A 22108-nucleotide genomic window follows, 5' to 3' on the forward strand; every position below is an offset into this window, starting at 1 on the left:
GGCAGGACTGGCTGGAGCACAAGGGTGCCCCAGTGCAGGGCTAGCTTCCTGGCAATCCCTACACTGAAACATCCTTGTGTCCCAGCCAGGGAAGTTAGTGTTTAAACGTGCATTGCTGCAAATCAAAAAACTCCACAGCAGGATAGTACTAACCTGCTGCAGAGTTTATTAGTTTTCTGTGGCCTAATAGAGCCACACGTGTAGAAGATGAGGCATTTACCGCTGGAGCTAATTGGGCAACTCCACAGTAAATGTCTTCTGTAGATGCACCCAAAGTAACTGATATTATGAATACTGTGAGCCACCCAGGTAGTCATGGCCCCAGAGGGGCATTGCTGGCATGTTGGGTTGGGTGTATCACTACCGTTTGACCCCTTTACTCTATCTGCAGAGGGTCAGCTGAGGATCCACCAATCCAGACACTGTCCTTCCCGGGTAGCTGGCCTGAGACTTGCTCCTGGAATTACGGGCTTTCTCCCAGTCCCTAGGCTTCCTGCCCAGAGTCTATAACTTAACTTAAATCAATAGTAATGATTTAAGAAAAGAGGCTGCACTTACCTTGTGCTTGCTGTCTGTGGTCCCCGCTGTCCATGCTCTGCATCGTGGGTCCTTTGCTTCCAGCAGGCCAGACCTGGGCATGGGCTGGCGGCAGTGTTCCCACTGGGGCGAGGGAAAGCCTGCCCAGGAATCATGCCACCTGCATGTCCCTCCTGGTGGCAGCCTGCTCCCCACACCAGAGAATGGATCGTGCAGCTGTTCCTGGCTGCTTTCAACAACCTGCATCTGCTGGAGTGAGCCCTTCCACCCTGCTGGGGCAGCCAGGCTTCCAAATGCCTGCAGCTGGGGGCTCTTCCTCAGCCCGGGCTGTTTGTTCCAGTTGTGCCCACTGCAGGGCTTCCAGCCAGCCTGTGCAGCTGTGGTCCAGCTGCATCTGTCTCCAGTATGAGTGGAAGGGGAAGCTGTCCTGAGCCAGAGGTGGCTTGGATGCACACAATGGTGGGGCTAGGCCCTGTTACAGATACCACCAGAAAAAAGTCCAGGTTTCCAAACTTATGCTGAATATCGTCAGATACCCTTCCTCATGTCTTAGTGAATAGTCCGACTAAGGCCAGTGGGATCTTTGAACTATTTTTAAAATCTGAAAGAAACTATAAGCTCTGTGAATATGCTCTCCCAGTTGGTATCATGGACCTTATAAGGACCTTATCATACCCCTTATAAGAGATTCTGTGAGGGGGAGTGTTAGCAGGTAATAGTTGAAGGTAATTACTGGCCAGTAGGTAAGGTTTCATGATACTCTGCAAATTCAGTTTCCATAGAAGATTTTATATATAACATGACCCATTTTTAGGATAATTTTCAATAATATTTTTTAAATTTAATAGTGAGTGCATTTGTGTGAGGTGCAGTATATTATGGGAGCCATATATGTAGGTCAGATGGATTGGGCATCTGACTTCATTATGAGAGAGCCGTAAAAGAAAAGAGAATGTAGCCCTCTCTTCAGGTTGTCTTCTGATAAATCTGTACATTTTCTGTTTATTGTAGTGAAGCAAAGGGGAACATTGCTGAATTCTGTTCCTTTTAATGGCGCATTTGAGTACACAATTGCTGGTAGTCTATGTAACAAGCTATATTCATTATCAAAATTTTCACTCTAGCTATGAATTTGTGACAGAATAACTTTAGGAATGTCAGGCATAAATCTGCCAGACGGCTAACAGCAGATTGACAGTTAAACACTGCTCCACTGTCACTGTGTTTTATCGCAATACCCCGTGTTACAGTGACATGTGCTCCATCATTTGAATCACTTAAAACTGGCCTGGACAAAGCACAGCATATTCTGTAGGCAGCAATGCATCGCCAGCCAGGAAATGATCAAGAATTCTTGTCAATCTCGCCCTGTGATTCTATGTCAAATTTATTTTCTCTACATATTTGCATATACAACCATTTGCCCAAGTAGACATAATGAAACATACCAGAGCAGTGACAAGTATCCATACTGATCTTCCATTCAGCAGCCACTCAGGAGATCAAGCAATAGCTCCGATTATGCTTTGCCTTTTGTTACTATCGGGTAGTCATTCTCTGTATTTTGTACTAGCTGCCCTCCGTTATTTGAGGAGTGATGGAAGGTTAAACTCTGTGATCTTCAGCAATATCCAGCTGGCTGACGGGAAGCGCCATGCAGTCCTCTTGAGGCTGAGCGGCCTGCACAGGGGATCAAGCAAAGTAGAAATGTATGTGGACTGCATGCAGGTGGATGTCATTCAGGATCTACCAAAAGCATTTTCAGGTCTATCCCAGAGTCCAGAATTTGTGGAATTACGTACTCTACAGAGAAAGGCACAGGTGAGTGCAAAAAGTTAAAGAGCAGACAGAGCAATTAAAATATGCAGACATGTGACTGAAAGGGGCCTTTTGGTCATCAAGTCTAGTCCCCTATTATTGCAGCAACTACAGTAGGCAAGAAGGTGCACTAACAGTGAGAAAAATAATCTGAAGAATGAATGAATAACAGGATGGTTTCTCTCTGTTCAGGGTGAGGGGCAGGCCTCCCTGTCCCAAACTCCAATTTGGGTGGCAAAACTTTGGGTGTGTTCATACTCAAGATCTCCTGTGGTAGCAGGTTTTCTGCTCTGCTGGCAGTAACTCCACCTCTGCTGAGTGCAATAAGGCTGCTGTTCTACAATCTGATCAGCAGCTGGTACCCCCCACCCCACTTCTTCCCTCATCAAGGTGTACTTTAGCTGTGGCAACACAGCTGCTGTGGTGGAGCTTCATAGAGCTCCCAAAAGTGTGTGGGCAAGCTTGCATTCTGGTAACTACTGTCTGTCACCAGAACTTCTGGGAGTAGAGGCAGCTTAGTGTAAATAGGGCCTTGGTCTAGGTGTTACTTGGAAATCAGATTATTCATAAAATGTTACTGCAAAGGTAAGCTCTGCATTAGCTTCCTGCAGATTTCCAGAAGAAACAATGCTTGGACTGTCTGTATGTTGAGTGTATGTTCATATGAGGGTACGTAGATGAGGATTTTGTGTGACAACTGGAATGAGGGAATATGAAGCATCTCACTGGTGCTGGGGTGATGGGATGTGAGTACAGTACAACCTAATCTGTAACCAATCATGGGGCTGATGCATGTTGCTGAGGGTTCCAAATCAACCATCCCAGGGAAGCAATATCCTCTATATACATACATAGCATGAGCTGCTTCTGTCATTGCAAAATATTTATAACAGCATGCAACATTACTTGCCCAATGAGTGATTTCTCCTCATTACAAACATGAAAATGAGCTTTTTTTTCCCTAGGAAAGCTGCTAAGGCACCTATCTTTTTTTTAGTGAATCAGAACCTGTTTTTGAGCACAAAAAAAAAAAAAGGCTTTCCAGTGAAGCCTCCAGAAAAATAGTAATTTTTTATATTGTTTATATAAAAATATCTGGAAGTGCTTGAATTAAAATGGTTAAAAAATACCTGTGTGGGCAAACCTTCTGGATTTTACACAGTTCAAATGGCATTCTCTGTTCCCCATACAGTTTTGTGAAATGGATGTGCACTTTGGAGATACAGCAGCATGACTGTGAAGCCAACTCACATCTCAGTGAATTAGAGCTATTCACCCAGCAATTAAGTCACTCACCCCATTTTGAGATTGCACATTTGATTCTTTGTTGTGGCATAGATAAGATACTCTTCATTTCTTTTGTTGTTCCAGGACATTTTGGACGAGCTCAAGCTGGTTGTGAGGGGCTCCCTTTCCCAAGTAGGAAGTCTTCAAGACTGCTTTCTTCAGCAGATTGAGCCTGCGGTTCAGTACACAGGTAAGCATAGTCCAGAGCTGATTCTTTCCTCTTTAAGCTATTATCCCAGGGAACCAATTATTATAGCTGCTAACATTGAAAGAAACTATTCAAATGAGTGAGGGCAACCACAGAGAATTACAGCCAAGATGGTATCATAAAAATATTTAGGAAAGATCACAAGTGGGGGAAAATAACTGCAGTTCACTGGCAGAGTTGAGAGAGAGTCCATGCTGGCTGAGAACAGGCTTTCCTTGTTTGAAGCGGTGCTCTTCAGCTGAGGTCCTTGTTCAGCTGAGGAACAGGAAACCTGCTTCAAACAGGTTTGTTTTTTTTTTTCCTACCTGTGGTATGGGTCGTAGATACAGTGTAAAAATCAGGGGAAACAGAATGAATAAGGCAGGGGTGTACCACAAGTGGCATGGATGGCCTCTGTGTAGCACACAATAGACTGGGGAGAGGGCAGGCAGCACAATGGCTGATAGGGGATGGGGGAGGGAGCAGAAAACAGTAGCAGATCAGGCAGAAAGCACAGGGCATGAAATAGCAAAGCAGCAGATCAAAGAGGGAGCACAGAAAGCAGAGCAGTTGATCAGGCAGGGAAAAGGGATTGAAGTGGCACTCAGGGGAGAGTGTGGGGCTAATATGTGGCATACCTGCAAAGAAAGTTTGTCCCCAGTGGAATAAAGGCAGCTGTGATTCTGTCTTAGGCTGCAACAGGTGGAGGAGTAGACAGGGGAAAATAAACTGGTTCAGTGCTGTGATAGGTTCCTTAGCTGCTTGGGGGCGGGCATAGTAGAACATGCAGCTGAGGTAACATTCCTTGACAAATGTAAAATCAAAAAGGTGATTTTTAAGATCTAAGATATTTTTGTATGAAAATATAGGATCTATTACAAACCCTTTTTTGCCTTTCTCCTCCAGGCAAAACCACAGCCTTAATCATTTTAATTGCAATACTGTATTATGTTTTGCTTTTAGCTTTATAAATAAATCTTCTGTGACAAGTTTTTACATTCCAGATATTTTTTTCCAAGATGTACAGATGTTGAGAGGTTTATGACAAAAGGTCTGCCTTGCTTTCCACTAAATTGGCACACATCTGCATGTACTTCAACACAGTGATTGGGTACTGACTCAAAGATCAATGAGCAGAATTTCCAAACTGCATCCTCAGGTTGTTCCCTTCTGTAAATCTCTCTCTTGGCCTCTTAAAGATGAAGGACTTCCCTGTTTCTTTTGGCAGTTAGATGTCATCTTTTATAGGGTTTGGCTGTCCTCTGTTTTCAAGCAGGTATATGCTTTCAAATGGACTTAATGCCATTTTGAATGCAAACACGTATGTTAATGTAATAAAAGTCAGCATGGTTAAAATCGGAAGAAGGAGACGCAAATGATCCAACAGCAATATTAACTCAGCTGCCTTGCACATCAGGTACATTTTGTGGTGTACCCTTTACTATAGTAATATATCAAGTAACAAGACTTTACATTTAGCCAGAAAAAACAGGAATGGAAATGATCGGCTGTTGAAGGATATAATACTCTGATGACTCTTAGAGAGGAGAAGTGGATGTGTGTGTATTCTTGTATTAGTTGGGAGGTACATGGGAGTGATGGAGAGCTTATTAAGTATTGTACATGGCTTTGACAGACTGCTCTGGGAATCAGAGGTGTAGCAGGGCAGCAGTTCTACAAAGGGCAGAGCCAGCTGCTGTGTCACCGTTGGCAGCAGTACAGCCAGGTGGTGCAGCTGTGGTGGCAGATGTTTTTGTGCCCCATCCCTGCCTCATTTACCCCCTCCTCAGTGATGTTTCTACTGGGAGTCATTACTCACAGCTGTGGCAGCAGAACCCCTTTGATATACCCTTTAGGTGGGCAGGAGGTTTGAACAATGCTCCTGTGATCCTGGGCAGTGAATATGGTGATCCTTGACAGAGGCTGAGGAGGTACATCCAGGCCCTGTCATGGTAGTCAAGAAGATTCAGTGCTAAACTGACCTTTTTTAGGAGACGGAATTAGGTTGCAGCATTTAATTACAGACCCACTAGCCTCATTGACCAGGGGTAGTGGGGCTGCTGGGCAACAAAGAACAGCAAGAATCGGTTACCATTACCATCATCCATCTTTAACCATAATAGAGGTTTTTTGTGTGAATACATAGCACCTTTCTGAAAGGCATGGTAAGACTTTGGTGGTCCAGATATCCTCAGATGGGCATTCAGCTTGAGATGCCTGAGCAATAGATCCCTATTAATGTGGGGTGCTGTCAATGCTAATTTATTGTGCTGAGAAGCAGGGTACATTAGCTTGGGCAAAATGCTATGCTGATGCAACTAATACTGATGCAACTAGACTGCTTTTTGGTACCTGAACTAGTCCTTGTATCCCTGCATGGCACTGTGTAGAAATGCCACAGAGACAGATTGTCTCCTGCTTCATCCAAAATCATCTTGGAATATACGAACTTACTTAGAATGTGAGTTCTGGAGATGATAGGGATGGGATTGTTAAATGGAGCTCATTATCCCTCTTCGAGTCATCAACAATGACTATTCTGAGTGACTCTGGTTTCCACGTGGTTGATAATTTTTCAAGTTTAGCTCCAGATTTCATAGCTTCCATGACAACTATTGTCATGACAACCAAGTGGTTATTGACTCAAAATGTTTAGCTGGACAGGCTGAATCAGATCCAGATGTTAATCTTTTCCCAACATGGTGGGAGAGGGAGTGAGCAAAGGGTTGGCTAGTAGATCAATGCAACTGTGTACCACCTGCTTACATCTGCCTTGCCCCAGCTCCTTCCTAGAACAAGGTTCCACAGAATGCTATTTTGCAGCAGTGGCTGAAAGACCCCATAAACAACCTCCTTGATGCCTGTTTCCTGCACTGGGACTTCAGACTTCCTGCTGCACTTAGGGTCTACTTAGGGATTTGGCTTTAAATGTAGATGAAAAATTATATTGAAAAGCACCATTTTTCTTGCAAATTCGGATACTAAACGCTTCAAAACTGTGTACAATTCATGACACTAAAATTTAGTGGTCCACCTTAATGTTTAATGATATATAAAAACAAAATGTTCCAAACTGATCTGTTTTTGATTTAAAGGTTGGCTGACAAAGAATCATGTGAAACCTTTAGAATTTTACCTTTATGGCAGAGTGCAATCAATAATAACTAAACCAATTCTTTGTCTATGTCTGGCCTGACATCCTGCATACCAAGTTCCAGTCTTAACTATTTTTGAAATGGCACAAGATATTGTCTCCCAAAACAATAAAAGTTGTGGCTAGAACAAAAGCTTAATGATTGTTGCAGTTCCCGGTTACTTCAGCTTGTTTATTATTTCAGTGAGAAAAATCTGAAATGAAGAGGAGACAGTCAATATCTGAGAAAATGGTCAAGGCCTCCAGCATATTTGGGAACAATATAGAAATGCTTTGAAGCACAAAACAATTTAGTAAACACCAGTAAACAAATTCTTAATGGGAGTATTCTCTACTAGAACAGAACCTGCAAGAAGCCATGTAGCATAACTGCTAAATATTCTGCCTTCCTAGAATGCAAAACATGCGAGTCCTGCTTTGACAACTAAATTTAAAGTTGCAGTAGCAGAATGCTTTAGATGAGTTGTCTCTTGAGTAAGTCAACTCAAGTGTGAATTATAAACAGTCAAAGATAGATCAGTGCTGTGCTATAGGAGACTTTTATGGCCCCCTCTACACGTGCAAGTAAAAGGCATGACTGGATCTATTGGGTGAGCCACACGTTTTCACTTCCTGCCATGCCATGCGTGCGTGGCAGGATGTGCGATGGTGGGATTGGGTATTAGATCCAGTCGCACCTTGTTGCCCATGTAGGGGGCTCCTTTACTAAGGAGGCTCCCAGATGCAGGGACCATGTGCAGCTGGGATCAAAAATCCCTGCACCTGACAGCTGCAGGGCACCGATGTGGCGTCCCAGTCACAGGTGCCTGAAACACCCCAGGGCTGGGAGATTGCAGCAGCTGTGATCTTTCAGCCACTGCCTGGAGTGCCCCAGCACTAGGGGTGTACAAAACAGGCTCTATTCAGTTCGGATTCAGCCTGAATTGGGGACAGTGATTTGATTCGTTGATTCAGATCACTGTCCCAGATTCGATTCGGCTGAATCCAAATCTGAAGATTCAATGCTGATTCGGAGAATCAGTGATTTGGCCATAGACACAGCTTTAAATGTTTTTTCTACATACCTCAAGGTACCAGGCGCAGCACGTGAATGGTATGATGCAAGGGCAGATTGAGCATCTCACAGAAGTGCGGGGGAAACCCCCGGCACGCTCTCTGGTGGACCTGGAAGTGGACTGGAAGTGCTTCTGGTCCACTTCCAGGTCTGCTGCCGAACGTGATGGGGACTTCCTTCCCCCCCCCCCCCCCCCCCCCCCCGGCTACCTAGAGGCATGTAGAAAAAACATTTAAAACTGTGTCTATGTCTGAATCGCCACATCTCTCCAAATGTATCTGATTCGGAGGGTTCCAGTTCGATTTGGAGAAATTAAAGGGTCCTCTCATTCAATTCGGATTTGGAGATTTGGCCACTGAATTGGGCCGAATCTCCGCCAAACCGAAGCTTCGCACAGCCCTACCCTGCACCCCTGCCACTGAGAGACCTCATTGGTTGCAGTCTCCTAGCTTTGGGAGTTCATTGTGCTCCTCAGCACCTAGGGGACTGCAGCAGCTGTGGTCTCCCAGGTTCAAACTGCCTACATAATGCAAATAAAAGCTGGCTAGAAACCAGCTATAAGGGTATTACACATTTTCGAGCAATAATTTTATAGGTGGTTAGACCATTTTAAGGTGCGATAGGTAATTTGCATATGCAGCCAGTTGAAATGTATTTTGCAATTAACAAGGCAGTTGTGCAATAGATATAATGTATAGAGGGGGCCATATGTTTCACTTACTGGTTCAAACGTGAATCAGCTGGGTAGGGACAGTTGTTGATACTATTTTAGGTCTTTAAGGTTTAAAGTAATCATATGTCCTGGTGCTAGGAGAGTTCTGTTTTTGTTGGGGTTTTTTGCACAGGATAGCCTGTCTCCTATACATTTCTTTAAAGACACCTGAAGGGTTTCCATTTTCATTTAATTAATGTTTTTTTCACAATGTTTTGCTATGCTGAGTAGAACATGCTTTTTCTTTACTGGGAACAAACAGTTCCATGGAAATAGTCCATAGATAGATGAATAGAGTTTGGAAGGAAAGGTCAAGTAAGTGTAGATGCTATCAAAGCTGTTCTTTCACTACAAGTGAATGTTACTAACGCATGACCAGAACATCAGGATAAACTCATTCAAGATACTAAGTGACCGGAAAAAGTCCTCTGAGACATGTGCTTGTGTTGCTGTTGAGGTAGAAACTTTTTCTTATGTATGACTATGTTGTGACTATAAAAAACATGCCTCAATGTGTCCCTTTTTTATTTTGAAAACACAATCACCTTAACAAAAGTTGGTGGTTTCAGTCTCATTACAGCCAGTAAAATAGTTAGTATTAATTGGCATATACTTAGACTTGGCAAAGATCCCAGAATAAGTATAGAAGTCTAGTACTTTTGAAGAGCACCATGTTCACGCAGATGCTTTACTAAACTTTTAAAAAAGATGTTATGCTTCCATTAAGCATTCCCTTAAGCTAAATGTAACCAGATGCAGTTCATTAAGGATAAATACAGAGTGCTTCATCTGGGGAGAAGTAACCTGCGACATGAGTATAGGTTAGGAAGAGACGTCTTGGCCAGCACAATGGCTGAAAGGGACCTTGGGGTTATAGTCAATCACAGAATGAATGTGAGCTACCAGTGCAACACCAGTCAACAGAGCTAATAGCACACTGGGGTGCATTAGCTGATGTGTCACAAACAAGGCTAAGGAAGTGATACTTCCTCTCTATTCAGTGTTGGTGAGACCCCAGCTGGTGGAGTACTGTGTCCAGTTCTGGGCGCTGCAGTTCAAAAAAGATGTAGAAAATCTTGAAAGAGTCCAGAGAAGGCCACAAGAATGATCAGGGGCCTGGAGGACAGACCTTATGAGGAAAGACTAAGGGTTCTGGGACTGTTCAGCCTGGGGAAGAGAAAACTGAGGGGGGGGGGACCTGGTGGCAGTCTATAAGCATGTAAGGGGTGAATATTGGTAGCTGGGACGAAAAACTGTTCACTAGGGTGCCCCAGGGGAGGACAAGGAGCAATAGCCATAAACTGTTAGAGGATGGTTTCAGGTTGGATGTAAGGAAGAACTATTTTATGGTAAAGATAATCAGAATCTGGAATAGACTTCCTAAGGAGGTGGGACAATCCCCAACCTTGGAAATCTTCAAGAGGAGACTGGACAGACACCTTGTTGGGATCATTTGATGTCAGCAGTATTCCTGCCCAGAGCAGGGGGTTGGACTCAATGATCTTTCAAGGTCCCTTCCAGCCCTTAATTTCTGTGATCTCTATTATGTGATTTCATATGACTGACACCATGAGTTATCTACTTTCACTCTTTTTTAGGCTGACTTTCTGGATTTCTGCAATTGTACTGGAAAATGAACAAATGCTACTTTGTGTTTTTCTTTTTAATTTCTGTCTCTACAGGTGATTTCAATAGGCAGTTAATGAGTCAAATGATGCAAATGAACCAAATACTGGGAGATGTGAAAGACCTTCTCAGACAGCAGGTATAGTAGGAAGCTATCAGTACAAAACCCTGAAATCCAAATCATAATTGATTATAAGGAGGCCTTTTACTTTCTGTATACTGAGGAGGAAGTTATTGGAGGTGGGAGAGGAGAAGACCCAGTTATGCAGATCTGGTGGCCAGAAACTCCTGCATATAAGGTGTAGAGGAACTATAGCCAACAGTCTATCCCAGAGGCTAGATAAATTTGTTCTCATGGTCATAAAGGGAACCAAATTCATCCCACAATTTTGTTAGGTCTCAATGGAGTGACACCAGGGACAAATTTGATTCTGGGTGCATCATTACTAGTGTTTTGCCATTTCACAGAAGAAACTTTATTAAATGTAGGCTTGGTTTCTACAGTTCTTTTGCCCCTGGCCAGTAAAACTGCTAAGCATCTGATTAAATCAACCTTTGTTCAGCAAAGTCCTCAAACACAAGCTGAACTTTAGACGCATGTTTAAGTCCCATCAAAGGCAATGTGACCTAAACTCATGCCTACAGTTGAGCTTGTGTGTAAGCATTTTGTTAATCATGGCTACAATACTTACTACCATGTGTAGCCTTGTGGACACCAGTATAGATCAGTCATCCATAGAGAGGCCTAGAAATGTTTGTGAACCTAGTGCTTGGATTTTTTAGTGTTTATGGCATAAAACAATGTCATTGAAAGATCCCTTCTGTATGTGTGATGGTTTTATTGACATCAGGATAAAATAGCATGGTACTGTTGGCAGGCAGGGGCAAATTAGAGCTATCCAGATCTAAATCAGTACTCATTCTCTATATCCTAAAGGTGAAGGAAACAACTTTTCTGAGAAATACCATAGCTGAATGCCAAGCATGTGGTAAGTAACTTGGTATATCTGTTTTTCCTGTATGATTAAAAGAAGACTGGAGAAGATGTACAAGTGTTTTAAAACAATACCCATTCGATTGCCAAGCTCTAGCTGAGAATACCAAAATTTTTAAATTAATGGGGGCTGTAGCATGTTCATTGACTACGCAGGTGGCAATATAACTCATGGAGAGAAGCAGACTTAAACAGTTGGGTTGGAAGCCATTTAACATTTTACGGGTTAAAGCCAATACTTCTTATTCTGCTTTGCAAATCACTGAGCACTGATGCCATGTGTTCCCTGGGAGATGCACAACTTAATAAACACATTAAGAACCCTAATGGAAGAATAAGCAGGCAGCCACATTCTGAGACAGCTGGCATATCCAGGCTAATTTGAGCTGTTCCCATGTGTCCTGCATTGCAGTTCTTTAAGCCTGAGATGACAAAGGCTGTGGTAACAGAAGCTAGGTCTGTGTCTAGAATAAATGGACAGTTCTGCCAGATAGTGAAGTTAATAAAAACCTTTGTAAATGCTACTATAATAGAGTCATCCATCATGCTAGCAATCCCTTTAAAATGGGTGGGCAAAATGCGGCCCAGGGGCCAGATGCAGCCCGCCAAACCATTCTATCTGACCCGTGGGGCTCCTAAAAAATTTAGAAAATTAATATTTATCTGCCCCAGCTGCCTATCATGTGGCCCTCGATGGCTTGCCAAAACTCAGTAAGCTGCCCTCTGCCCAAAATAATTGCCTGCCCCTGCTTTAAAACCTATCTGTATTAATCAGGGGTGGAGATCCATTTCCATGTATTGGTACAAACTTTGTCACCTGCCAAAATCTGGAAGAATTTGTTTTTCTCATTTGGCCAGTCACTGTGCATGAAACAATGTACTGGATGCCCAATTATATATCCAATATGCTGATATTTGTTGTCTTTTTCCTCCCCTTTCTCTGCTCCTGGAAGATACTCTTCACTCTGAGGTAAAACAATAGCACAATGTTCATGAGACAAAGGAAGCAACTTTGTTGGTTTAGCCAAAGGAATGTGGTGCCTTGTCAATCATGTCATTAACTTTTAATGCATCAGGGATGTTTTCCTTATTTATTTGTTTGGGCATTCTAACCTGTGCTATCCCTTTCTGCTCATTAGCACAAGAAGCTATAAATCTACTGTGGGACTAATGGAACCTTAGGAACCTAAAATGAGATTTCACTGGAATTAAAGCATCTAAAAAAATACAGAAAACCCCTGTTCCAGCAACTGCAGAACTCATTCAGTACCTAAATGTATTCAATTCCTATTTTTTTGATCCTGAAGTTTCCTAGCTTGTCTGAATTTCGGCAATATGCGTTGCGAGCAACTCTGCACTTCAGAAATGAAGCAGAGCAGTGTCTGAACTCAATCAGAGTCTGAACCCAAGTCCCAGTAGGGGCCTGATCCAGCAGCATGCCTAACACATACCAACAGTGTTCAGTCCAACACAAAGCATAGCTGCCACAGTCCCTTTCATTGAAAAACAAGTGTGACAATGGAGGTATGAGTGCCCCCGTATATCCTAGCAGAGTGGTGAGAGTACTACACCACAGTGCAGACTGCAGTGCTTCAGACCCACAACTTAATGCTTCCCAGGTATGGGGGCACCTCCCATACATTCTGGGATGTCTAGTGTGTATTCCTAATGCAAGTCTGAAGTTCAGATAACATCTTGGGCCCAGTGCTTCCTGCTGACTTGCTCCACATTTCTTTCCACCTAGTACAAAGGTTTTAATGAATGACCATAATTCTTCCTACTGTCTAGACAGGGATCATGGATGCCTAACTCTTTTTCTTTGGATCACCAAACAGTTGCCAAACTTTTAGGTGTTTCAGTACCTAAGTTGGAATCCAAGGTGCCTTTCCAGGTATAACCAAACTCAGCTTGAAGCCTGCTGTACATTCAAGTGCAGCCTGTGACATATGAAGTACATCCATTCCCTCTGCTATAATGGAGCTCAGCAGGTTCTCAATCAATTCCTAAACAAAAATATCCTAAGCCTCATAATTGAGTAAATTGCTGTTGCAATAACAGCACCAGGTCAGCCACTGTGAGAAATGTTTATTAGGTAGAAAAACAGTCACCCTACTGAGCAGTGTATTGGGCAGCTCTTTAGAACACTTTCCAAGTTAAACACGTGATGGATATTTCCTTTAATCACTAAAGCTGCTGTTCTTTCTACTTAAAGGTTTAGGACCTATGGACTTTCCAACTTCACCCCCTCGTCCTCTCAAACCCAGATGTGAAGCCACCTCCTGTTTCAGAGGAGTCAGGTGCACAGAAACAGCAGATGGATTTCAGTGTGGTCCGTGCCCTGAAGGGTTCACAGGAAATGGAGTTACGTGCTCAGATACTGATGAGGTAAAATATTGACCTGTGAAAAGAAAATCAACCTGTAAAAAGAAAACTCATTTATTGCAGTAATGGGTCACTGACTTGTGCTTATTTCAGCACTTGCTAGCTGGCTGTATGGTGAATATTAATGCATTCCAGGCCTGTTATCCACTATGTTACATCAAAGTTACATGGCCATGACACTGTTAACTTGAGTGAATGTGTATTTTCATTTTACTCCTCTCAGATAATGTCATCTATAAGAGGAAAAAAGATGCGAGTTTAACAGCTTTAGAGATTAAAGTCCACTGTTCAGCCACAAAATGGCCCAGATTTTCAATTTAACCTTTTGCTGAGAAGAAAACCTAAAAAGTTCATTTGAAAAATGTATTTTGTGGGATCTATATTAGAGGTTCAAGTCTTGCTCACCATTGAAGACTTGAGAATTAGCAGTTTTATGACATTTAGTAAACCAAAGAAGTACAACTAGATTACTTGAAAGAAGTAGTAACACATTTAACATACACAACAAAATTCCATACCTTTTCTTGGTCCTGAAATTTCCATTGTTTCATCCTGATTACCGTAGAAAGACATCATAGTATAATGGACTAGAGAAGCAAATTGTTTGTATTTTGTTTAATCCCTAACTATACAGTTTGGTGGGAGGGAAGCTTTCTATGGTAAGGATTTAACATAGCCACATCCACCCTTTTAATTGTGTGCAGAAAAAGCTCCTAGCTATAGCAAATGAGTGCTTCTCAAGTAATTACAAATAGGAATAGCAATCTTCCTCCTTTCTCAGAAAAAATAACAATATTTTGATGAGTTTACAGGCATTAATGCTGTTGCATGTATATATTTTGTGTGCCAGAGAGAGGCTTTGAAGTATCTATTTCTGTGTGTTATTGAAAATCTTACACAGTAAGATCTAAGTTAAAAAAATAACTTTTGCAGTTACCTGATTTGTGGGTGGAGACAGGCACGAACACATGACCTGATGTAAATTGTGCCTATGGTAAAGTTGGGTGCTAACGTAGAGGCAAAACTTAGACTGACTGACCCATAGATGTATATACACAATAGCTGCTTGAGCTTTTCCACATTACCTGGCTACTCTGACTCAGCCCAAGCCAGGATGGACCTTATGAATTTGAAAGGGCATTTCAGTCTCCAGAGCCTCGTTTGAGGAGTTAAGCAAAAATGTACTACCATTACTAACACTGGAGCAGCTCCAATGATAGCTCTGATGGGAGAACAAATGCAGATTGGTTACTGTTTCTCTTAACACTTCATATTTGCTCTGGGCAGGTTGAGACTCCACAATGTTAAAACACTGATATCATACAAGCCTTGTCTACACTAGCGCTCCTACCATTGCAGCCCTGAATTAACAATAGAAACAATGAGAGTTCTTGCCAAAAAAGCTATAATACAGATGAAATCCATGTCCATTCAGTTCTTGGCTTTTATGCTAATTCTGCCAATGAATTAACCACTTAATGTGGTGCTTGTTGTTTACAAAGATGCATGTCTGCTAGTTGTTGGACCTGTGTACTGCATGTCTCGCGTAGGCTGCCATTTGGTAACTCCCTTCAGAGAAAAGCTTTGAAAGAATCTCAAGGCACATCAGGGCATGACACCCTGGTTGAGAATAATTGCCCTAAGTTATCCAGTGACCTGCTAAAGAAAGTGTAAGAGTTTTCTGAGAGTAGTTTAGGGTTCCTTTCCTTTTCATAGGATAACATAATTTCCCTTCTATTTCTGTACTTCATGGAACCTAGTATTTAAAGGAGTTCATATGCAGTCACAGTTAAAGATCCTAAAATCTCTCTTCCAAGTGGGAACCATCCTTAACACTTTGTGAACCCTTGACACTGTTAACATCTTTCTACCAAGGGCCCCTCATCCCTTACCGCTAAAGAACTGTTGCTTATTTGGACATCTGTATCGCAACCATAAACTACAAATTGAATACACATCCATTTTGAGCTGGATGTGGCCATTATATTGATAAAAGTTTCTTGAGTGCCCTCTGCTGGCTAATTTAACTAAAAATCTGAAAATTGAGAGCTACCTGGGCTTTATGGACAAGATACCCGTCTTAAGTTTTAATTAATATTGCACTAATCAGGAATGTGCATTTATTATAGCTTTTATTTTTATTAGAGCCAAAGCAAAATTTGCTTCTACTCCTTTTAGATAATTTTCATGGTTGGTAGTTTGTCATGGTAATATTCAAATATTATGTTTACGTGTTAAAGGACAAAAAACACAGGGGACATATAGTTCATTATACATGTTTATTTTATATACCAACACAGAGTTAATGGTGGAGGAATTAATAATGGAAAGAGAAGAAATCTTTTAAAAATGTGTTGATTTTCTATTTGTTTTTTTCATCATGTTTTCGGGAGGAAAAAAAATCAACCTTTTCAGTATTTATATACAAATTTGGAAATTAATGGTGCTAGTTTTAGAGAATTAACAAAACCAGGCAGGATTGTAACATGATATGAACCATCGTTACCGATTCATTTCCAGATGTCATTCATATTTTTCCCTACCTCCAATTCAATACAAACAAGAGCAAAACACTGCTGTTTAAATATGTACAGTATTAGATACTGGTAGGGAATCATGCCCTAGTGATATCACAGTTTCTGTCACTGTGGCTTTCCACTACTTATCTTAGTCCTGACAACTCCAGTGGTACATTAATGGATTTCTGTGGGAGATGAATCCATATAACTGAAGGAGCAATTGAGCTCATAACTTAAGGGTACCTCAAGATTATAGTAGTTTAAGACAGTTCAAAGTTATTTAAATGCTACTTAACAATAATGGGCCAGACCCTATTCTGCCTTTTTGATGTATAAGGATACTTAGATGCTTAAGTGGGATCCTATTCCACCCTGCCCAAGTGTCTGAAAACCATTAATGCAAAAGAAGATCCTCCCTTTCTCACAGCTTTCTATGACTTCTTTTTAAGACTAATATGAAAGCATGTTATGAAAATGGATGCATCCTTATGTTTTTCAGAGACTTGAGTAGGGTGGAATAGGATCCCGCTTAAGCATTTAAGTGCTGTTAGATGGTTGATAGGTGGAATGGGATCTGGCCCCCAACTTATTTTGAAATTTGAGCAGTAACCAAATGCTAGTGAGTCCCTGACATGCATTAAATGTTTGGTTTGTCTTTCTAGTGCCGCTATAACCCATGTTTTCCTGGGGTTCAGTGTGTGAACAGTGTCCCTGGTTTCAGATGTGAGCCTTGCCCCCCTGGATATACAGGGCAGACAGTCCAGGGGGTAGGAATCAACTATGCCAAGAACAATAAGCAGGTGGGTGTTTACATTGCTCTATTGTTGCACTTAAAAACCGAATTTCTAACCTAGTGCTTTATGAATTGACACAACACGTGGTTAATGAGTATCAGAAAGGCTTGCTTTAATAACTACCAACAAGTTACAAAACTAAATGACAGAAAAGACTCTTTCCCAATATAAAATAAGCTATTAGTCATTAGTATTATCTTAGCTGCACCAAGATCTTTACCCAGGGCAGACAGGAAGCAGTTCTTGTACAGCCTCAAAGCGTGGGTCCTTCACCTGTTGGCTGGGTGGCAGGATGGCTTCTAGTCTGGACTGCACACAACTTGCTGATATATCTGTTTATAGTTTTTATACTGTTTCTTCAAAGTGTTTTTCTTGATGGTTGGCCAGTTCATGGCCAAACAAAACAGGGAGGAAACGGTTGATCATCATATCATAACTGTTAATTGCCTGGCTCCTGTTCTTGATTGTCTAGGTGTAAAGACTGTGTGTTTCTGCAGCTTCTGCAATTATAGGTCAATCACAGATGATGGGCCTTGAGTGTCAGACAGGATACTTAGAGGTGTCACCAAACTTGTTTTGGGGTATCTGTTTATCAGTGGGGTACATTTGCAGTATCTCATAACTTTTTAGACATGCACAGAATGGTTCAGACATTTTTAACACTTTAGAGTGATATTGGATACCTATTTTGAGAAATATGAGGATGTCAGACACAGAACATCCTCCCTATATTCAGAGCTTCTTTTATAGATTGCTTTTGAGGTGGATATTTAGTCTTTTGTTTTCTTTAGCTGCGAGGTCAGTTGAAATGCATATGCAGTTTCCTTGTCTTCACTGGCCCAGCCTTTCTTTAAAGGGCTTTCTTAGGTACACATATGTGATGTGTGGTCAGGACTCTGCCAACAATTTTAACCACTTTTATTATTTTATGGCATGGGTCTGGTATTGGGTACCACAAGCACTCCACTGTCTCAATGCCTAATGGCTTGCAAGCCATTAGCAGAGTTTGATTTTTCTTGTGGCAGTCTTGTCACCACAACCCAGTCTTGCCCCAGCCACTGTCCTGCATTTTTATGCAAGAGATGCTGTCCAAGCTTTCACAGTTTTCATATGCAGCACTATTTGTATAACGTCATTTATGTTTCAGTCAATACAATTACAAATGCCTTTGGCAGTCAAGCAGAGGTTGAAGTGTTATTGAATAAGTGACTAAATAATTTTTGCCTGACTTTCATATTAGGGTAAGGGGCAGGGTAGGTTCAGAGAAAACCAAAAACAGCCTTAGCTTATCATAAGAGTCATGTACATTTTTCATAGAAAATGCCAACTTTTCCAGCCGATAGATTTGAATAGGAAATTATTCCCTTCCTTTAGGTTTTTATGCTGATTCATAAAGTTCATAGAAATAATAGAAAATGCCAGCTTTATTATACACTTATGAACCATTCTATGGAAATCTCCAATAAAATCTATGTTCTTTCTTCAGAATTATCAGGTGGGCCAATAGCATATAGCAAGGTTAGCACTTTGTGAAATTTTAGTCATTACCAGGTTTGAGGCCTGAATTTCACTGTTGTGATTGATAGATCATTCATGGGCTCCCCTACCTAGAAGTCTATCCCTGACTGCTTGGGCCAAATCTACCAAATGTACGGCTACTTGGCACTCAGAAGAAATTAATTCAAGGTTTTTAGCACAATTTCTCCAGAATCCTTGTGGTACTAACCTCATTAATTATATACATCACTTTACTTTAGGGGTCAGAAAGAAACCTCAAAACTAACAGGTCATATCATTGGAAAAACATAGCACAATAGAACCCAGATACTTCTCAGGTTAAGTTCCTTACTCCCCTGCAAAGATGAGAGTTTATGAAGTATCCAGGAGTACACAGCACCACAGTAAACAGCTGTGTTGGGTTGCTGCAATGCTCCAGCTGTTTGCCATGGCTTTTTTTCACAGGATACTGTTTCTTGATTCAGCTGTGTGGGACTGCTGATAAACCCCAGCTGATTGGAGAAGAAGTGCCCTTTGTAGTAAAAGCAGCAGAGCAGCTCATTTATCATTTGGTAAACTTTCTGCAAATTTGGCAGATTGCAAGCTACTTGGATACAAATGACCTGGGCTTTACTGTAATTCATTTTTTCACCCAGTACTTTTTAATGTGTTTTGTTGCCTTATAAATATGTACACAGTTACCATATTTACCTGATTCCAAGAAGACCTTGAATTTAAGATGGCGCCATACAATTAGATTCTATAAATAAAAAAATATACATTTCTTATCATTTCCCATGTAAATAATCTAGTTATTGGAGGGGGCAGGCAGCCTGATCCCAGACCCTTTCCCTCTTTCACCTTGCCACCATGCCACTTCCTCCCTGCCCCAGTGCCTGCCTCCGCCCTCTTAACTTTGTTCTCCAGAAGTGCTTTCCCCAGTGCCTGTCCCCCCCACACACATATACATTGCCCCCCCTGGCCTGCCCTCAGCCACTTACCCCACCCTGCCACTTGCACCCCCCACCACTACATGTTGTGATCCCTGGTAGCTCTGGGCCAGGTCCCTCATTGCTCCCTCACTCAGCAGCGAGCCAAGGAGCAATGCAGGATCCAGTGTTGGGGTGTGGTAGGGGAATCAATCCAGAACCAGAGAGCAGGAAGATGCAGCACTGATTCCCTCATTGCTGTATTGTGGGTCTCCAGCTGCTTTCTGGCTCTCTGCTGAGCTAGGGAGAGGCAGAGAAATCAGCCCAAAGCCAGAGAGCCGCCTGAGACTCAGCACACAGTCAGAGAGCAGCAAGGGAATCAGTGCTGGGTCTCTGACTGTTCTCTGGCTCCAGGCTGATTCTCCCACTGCTCTCTGGTTCAGCAGGGAGTCAGAGAGCAGTGAGGGAATCGGCCATGAACCAGAGAGCAGCACAGGACCCAGCACTGCATTGCTAAAATGCTTCATTTTCTTTGTGATGAATGAGGACAAAACTTTATCTTGGAACTGAGTAAATGCAGTATTAAGGGTGGATTAATCTAGGCCAGTTATTTTCAATCTGTGGTCCTTGGAGTCATGGGAGGCCCACAAAGTATGTCTAAGGGGTCCATGAAAGTTGACTATGATCCATCAGAAGAATGTGAATACCCACACTTACAGTTCAAAGAGGTCCGTATCTTCATTCAAATTTTTTTAGGGGTCCACAAATGAAAAAAGTTTAAAAACCACTGATTTAGGCTATGGGTAGCACAGCCTTTAATTATTTTATAGGGGAAGGTTAAAAACAAAAATAATTTTGGCAGGCAAATAATTCTCAGACTAGCCATTGGCCTGTGGGTAGGGCAATCTCCTGAAAAGAGGGAGATGTGTGTTTGCTTATTGAACAAAAGATGAGCAGTACCACATTCTTCTCTAGCTGTGTTTTGTGTTGCACTGCTTGTATAGTCCCAACTTCAGACAGTTGTTAGGATTGTTAACTTCACCTAAGGAACCAGAGACTTAGCGGAGATTAGGGTCTTCCCAGACTGATTTGGATTGCAATAGGCAGGAGTGAATTACCTGTGTGGCCAGTCTGGATTGCATCTGAGACATGCAGCAGCATATTTACTATGGGAGATTTTAAGGCCAAAATGGAAGCAGATAATGAATCTAGGCACCTAACCAGTTTTGCAGTCACTATCAGGGGTCAATTTGAACTTAAGACTTAGCTAAATTCTACCCAAGTCCTGTTCAGGTACTTCAGAAATCGTTAGGCTCTAACCCTAAGTGACTTTCCTTCACACAGATTTCAGATTCACTGTCTTTTCATTACACCTTTTTTTGCTTTTTTGTTAGGTCTGCTCGGATATTGATGAGTGTAATAACGGTGGAAATGAACTGTGTGTTCCCAATTCCCACTGTATAAACACCTTGGTAAGCTACCTTCTATTTGCCATTTTCAAACATTGATCATTTAACAGTTACATTATACTAAGACTTGGATCTAGAGTTCTGATGTGAGAGGTATCTATCATATCTGTTTAGACTGAATAAATAAATGAAAGGATCCCATTCTCTGCCTCTTAAGAATGTAACCGGTCAGTATTCAATTTGTAGTCAACTTGTCCACATAAACTGTATTGCTACCCCTTCACTCCAGCAATGGCAGCAGGTCCCCTTTTCATTCCCTGTAGGTTCTAGGAATTGTGTGCATTTGAAAGAGAGGCATCCCCTGAGAGAATATATCTTCACTTCCCCCACCCAGGAGCAGCTACAGCAAGCTGTACTCTTTTGGTAGGAGCAACAGATCCACTTCTCAAAGATATTTATAGTGCCAATCACCTTAATATGGTAGCACACTGAGAGAGAGTCATCCTCTAAATGCCATGCTTGGGATCATGGGCAACTGGTGCCGCCAGCAGCCAGTCAGCAACCAGGGTCGGCGTGATCGGGGATTGCTTCTCCTGGAGCCCCCATTTCCTGGCTGGTGCTTTCAAGGGGAGCACCAGTGCTCTTTCCTTCTCCCCTTATGCGTTGCCACTACTTGGGATAACTTCCACTTTTCCCTGAATCACCAAGGTATTTTTCTCTACGTACCATAAATCGGAGACCCAAGGGGACCCTTCTTTCCAATTGCCACTTCTGTTAAGTCGCACCCTGATCTTCAGCAGATATTGAGGGCTTCCTTGAACCCATACAGAAGGTGGCAAATTTCCTTAGAGGAGAAACAGTAACACTCCCTACCTGACATGGTGCACCCACTTATGAGGCAGTCATAGACCCAGCCAGGATGATATGGCCATCCCACTGCCAAGGGGCAGACAAAAATACAGAGTCCACAGCAAATGAAAATGCTAGGCTGAATAGGAACAAAGAAAATAGAAAATTGGAATAATTTGGTAAGAGGTTCCTTCTCCTCCATCAGTTTCCATTTCAGGATTGCCAGCTACCAGGCTTTCCGAGACCATTCTGATTTCCAAGTTTATTAGAGGATGGCAGACCTGAAGGAGTCCTTTCCCCTTCATAAGAGAGGATTTAATATCTGATCATGGAGGGACACCTAGTGGCAAAGATAATCCT

The 22108-nt window shown here is 42.1% G+C and overlaps 1 protein-coding gene and 1 long non-coding RNA gene across 2 annotated transcripts in view; one reads left to right on the forward strand and one right to left on the reverse strand.

Moving 5' to 3' along the window:
* Positions 1–22108, forward strand: part of THBS4 (thrombospondin 4) — a 62734-nt gene that overhangs the window by 16387 nt on the left and 24239 nt on the right. The window contains exons 3-9 of the mRNA XM_014594425.3: positions 2111–2358; positions 3727–3832; positions 10432–10514; positions 11313–11364; positions 13582–13754; positions 16933–17070; positions 20885–20962. Coding sequence (XP_014449911.2) covers positions 2111–2358; positions 3727–3832; positions 10432–10514; positions 11313–11364; positions 13582–13754; positions 16933–17070; positions 20885–20962 — 878 coding nt within the window. The remainder of the gene's footprint in view (positions 1–2110; positions 2359–3726; positions 3833–10431; positions 10515–11312; positions 11365–13581; positions 13755–16932; positions 17071–20884; positions 20963–22108) is intronic.
* LOC109281862 (uncharacterized) lies at positions 1907–4555 on the reverse strand. The gene is made up of 3 exons (XR_002088652.2): positions 4468–4555; positions 3652–3814; positions 1907–2217 (listed from the first exon to the last, which is right to left on the reverse strand). It is a non-coding gene; the product is annotated as an uncharacterized LOC109281862 (long non-coding RNA).

Source organism: Alligator mississippiensis, chromosome 3, assembly GCF_030867095.1.
Source record: "Alligator mississippiensis isolate rAllMis1 chromosome 3, rAllMis1, whole genome shotgun sequence".
Lineage (NCBI taxonomy): Eukaryota > Metazoa > Chordata > Crocodylia > Alligatoridae > Alligator > Alligator mississippiensis.